The 4,293-nt window shown below is 37.3% G+C and overlaps 1 protein-coding gene across 1 annotated transcript; it reads left to right on the forward strand.

Annotated features, from left to right (window-relative positions):
- Window positions 1-1,843: 1,843 nt before the first annotated feature.
- LOC103509610 lies at window positions 1,844-2,536 on the forward strand. The gene has a single exon (XM_008474233.1). The coding sequence runs from the start codon at window positions 1,844-1,846 to the stop codon at window positions 2,534-2,536; it is 693 nt and encodes a 230-aa protein (XP_008472455.1).
- Window positions 2,537-4,293: the final 1,757 nt, after the last annotated feature.

Consider the following 4,293-nt stretch of genomic DNA (forward strand, 5'->3'; position numbering starts at 1 on the left):
TTCTCTCTTCGCTTTCGGCACGATAAGGCCTCAGCAGTAACAGTTATAGTTCCCTCTATCAAACCTGTTTTTAGTTCACGTGTACTTACCTCCCTATTTCAACAGTAGTGTTGCATTCAACAGCCCCTGACTACCAGTACTACCACCCCGCTTGAGACAGCACCATGTCACGATAAGACCTCAGCAGTTACAGTTCCCTCTATCAAACCTCTGTTTTTAGTTTACCTGTACTTACCTCCCTATTTCAACAGTAGTGTTGCATTCAACAGCCCCTGACTACCAGTACTACCACCCCGCTTGAGACAGCACCATGTATTTCGCACCGAACGACAAACGCAGCCCAAAGTCGAGCGAAGAAAAATTAGTTTTGTTCATCTCCTTGGCTTTTATGTCAGGTACCTTGTTTATCAATACCAACCAGCAGAAACGGGACGTAAAAGCTCAATTTTTATTATTTTCCGGTTTTTATTGTCCCGGACTGGTGAACATGGGAGTCAAAAGTTCCTGACGGCTGACGGACAGAATAAGGAATCCATTCCTTGTTACCCAAGTTGATTGTGTAATAAACAGGAGAAGGCTTGTTTAAATGGGAGATTATGAAGTAGAGAAAGCCTCAGGTATTATTACTTTCGTTTTATGTCCGTTGGTGGATGTGTCATATTTCTTGTCATTTTATAAATCAAACAGTGCCTCGATTAGCAAAGATAAGGTGGGAAGTGTCGATGATGCTTTAGTCAAGCGTTCACAGTGGATTTTGCCCTCAATAAAGTTACGATTGAGTGCTACCCGGGGCGAATTTTATCCTAAACAGATGAAGTTCGTTCTCGGAACGGATGGTTTTCTTCTATCCTGTCTTCCTTCTCTCTTCGCTTTCGGTACGATTAAGGCCTCAGCAGTTACAGTTCCCTCTGTCAAACCTCTGTTTTTAGTTTACCTGTACTTACCTCCCTATTTCAACAGTAGTGTTGCATTCAGCCCCTGACTACCAGTACTACCACCCCGCTTGAGACAGCTCCATGCATTTCGCACCGAACGACAAACGCAGCCCAAAGTCGAGCGAAGAAAAATTAGTTTTGTTCATCTCCTTGGCTTTTATGTCAGGTACCTTACGTACGCTCTTTATGTCATAATGAAAAACCATATGGAATAGGAAAACGTATAAAATGAAAGGTTTGTGATATGTGTGGTGTGTCCGTAAATAAAATATCATACCATAAAGTCAGAGATCGTAAGAATATAGGGTCGGGTGGGGGATGTCCACTAAACTTTACTGCCACCTGAACAATCGCTTTGGGGTCGTTCCGAGGGAAATTGTTACCAATTTTTTTATGTTCTGTGGGATGTATAGGTAACAGAGGAGAGCAGGCCCGGAAATTATGATAGATTTGGGAACGAAGAATATGATTGTATGTACGAGTATTTGATCTAATTGAACACCACATTTCGTACCGGATGTCCACTAAACTTTACTGCCACCTGAACAATCGTTTTGGGGTCGTTCCGAGGGAAATTGTTACCATTTTTTTACGTTCTGTGGGATGTAGGTAACAGAGAAGAGCAGGCCCGGAAATTATGATAGATTTGGGAACGAAGAATTTGATTGTATGTACGAGTATTTGATCTAATTGAACACCACATTTCGTACCCACTTATCTCGCGGTAAGCTCCAAATAGCAAACCTCGGTTGGAAAATAAATGTAATAATAGTGCTCATTCTGCTGCTGCTCATATTATTATTATTATTATTATCATTTGTTCGAACCTGATCACATTATATGTTAAAAATATCCTTCCTTCCTAAATTTCCTTAATCGCACCGCACCGTGTACGGTCGTCCTATCTAATGGGTGCTGTTAGGGAGTCAAGTGAAGCGGCTTCTGTTCATCAACCCACATATTCATCTCTCTTCGTATCCTCAATTGAAGACCCTATTGCCAATCAGCTTCAACGGTTCTGGGAAATGGAGAATGTGTGTGACTCCTCTACCCAGCAGGAGAATCCTGACGATCGTGCATGTGAAGAGCATTTTATGAAAACTCATTTTCGTGATGAATCTGGTGCATATGTTGTTAGTTTACCTTTTCGTGATAACAAACCACCCATCTTGGGTACCAATCAAACTTTTGCCGTGAACCGTCTTTCAACTTTGAAGAAGAGATTGGACCGTGATCCTCAGTCTAAAGAACTCTATTTTGAGAACTTGAATGATTACATTCAAAACGGGCATATGGTTCCTGCCAAGAACCCATCGGATTACTTACTCGTACATTTTGCAGTGCGTAAAGAATCTAGTACCACAAAACTTCGTGTTGTGTTTGACCCTAACGTGAAGGGTTCCCATCAGGTGAGTTTAGCCGAATCTCTTCTTGTCGGCCCCAAACTCCAAAATGATATTGGTGATCTTCTCATCTCATTTCGACTAAATGCAGTGGCATTGACCTGCGATGTTCAGGCCATGTATAGGTCTATCTGGGTGAACAAATCTGATCGAAAGTATCAACATATCTTGTGGTACGAGGGAGATAATAATTTTTGAAAACAAATTTTGAAAACTTTCAAACTTCAAATTTTGATAACAAATTTTCACCTGTTGATTTATTTGATCTCTCAGAACTTAAACTTATTAAACTTGAATTTAAAGTAAATTTAAACCAATTTGTTAGTTTTTGTTAGTTTGAGCTTTGTTCTTTAAATTTATTGTTTTTTGTTTAGTAATTGATTACCTAAACCTACCCATTTGATCTTGTGTTTTTGCATTTTGCACCCAAGTACTATACCTATTTTTTACTGAGTAAATAATTTAACTTTGAGCTTTGTAAGTAATTGATTATTTTGAAATACCTATAACAAGACATTTTGTTTTTTTTTCTTAGGATTTAAAGAATTGGGGTTAGGATCAAGTTTTCTCATAACCTTTATTACCGTAGGTTCTCTTATCAATCAAGTACCTACCTACTAAATAGTTTTTTTTTTTCCAAATCTTGAATTTTTTGTCTTATTCTTTTTTATTTTTATTTAAATCTTGTAGTTTAATCCTTTTATTTTTTTGTGAAAAGTGTTTAAATTTAAAAACCCAACTTTAGATACCACCTACCTTCTTGTTTAATTTTTAACACTGGTAACCCTTTGATTAATCCTAGTTAAGAATTAAGTAAACTTTAGGCTTTTTCCATTTTCTGGGACCTTTCTCGGCCTGTTTTTTTTATTTTATCAATTTTTTTTTCTCTTTTCCTTTTCTTTAACTTAGCTGCTTTTCAAGCTAGGTAATTTGACCCAATGTTGTGTTCTCATATCTCTTTGTGCATTTTTATCTACCCTTGTGAAACCAATCCTATGAACTTTGATTTACCTACCTTTGTGAACCAAATCTTATGAACTTTGATTTACCTACCTTTGTGAAACAAATCTTATGAATATTGATCTACCAAACTCTGTAAGTTATCTATGACCTATCATGTTTTATTCAACCTAATTATTTTGGGTTTATCAATTTTTTTCTTTTACTTTTTTCCACCTGTATCTGTTTCAACTTATCTAAAATGTTTGTGTTACTTTGTTATTCTACACAACCATATCTACCCTGATGCGAATATCAGTGAACTTGTTGTTGCTTTGCAATTTTCTCATAGCATTGCACGGTGCTGATCAAATAAGATGAGTCAACAGAGAATCTTCACAGAACAAAGCTTTAGTTTATTTTCTGCAGAGATGGTCATTATAATCTGTTTCTTTTATAATTATTATTATTAGATTTTCTGTATTGGAAGTTGGAAGAAGTAATTCTGAGACTTACTTTATCGTGGACACTCGTTGCTATGTTGAAAGTTGAAAGCCCAGAAGAGGTTAGGTAGTAGAACAGCCGCGGGAGACACTAAAAGTTCACAGAAAAAATCTGGTGTGAACATCACACGACTTTCTATTACATTAAGTCGGACAGTTCTAAAAGTTTCACCATTCGATTCCGCGTGAAAACAGCCGCGGGAGACACTAAAAGTTCACAGAAAAAAGACGGAAGAACACACGAAGACCGAAAGGTTACGAAAAGGAAACGTTAAACAGATATTATGTAGTACATAAAAAAATCACACCGAATTTGTCCTTAAAAACGTGAGATAGTAATGTGAGGATAGTTTATGCTGATCGAAATGTTGATAATGCTGATCGCAAACATGGTAGCGTTAGGTAGCACTCTCACAATATTTGTGTGAACAACAATATTCAAAATGCTGATCGAAATGTTGATAATGCTGATCGAAATGTTGATAATGCTGATCGCAAACATGGTAGCGTTAG

Source organism: Diaphorina citri, unplaced genomic scaffold (assembly GCF_000475195.1).
Source record: "Diaphorina citri unplaced genomic scaffold, Diaci psyllid genome assembly version 1.1 scaffold513, whole genome shotgun sequence".
In the NCBI taxonomy this organism is placed as follows: Eukaryota; Metazoa; Arthropoda; class Insecta; order Hemiptera; family Psyllidae; genus Diaphorina; species Diaphorina citri.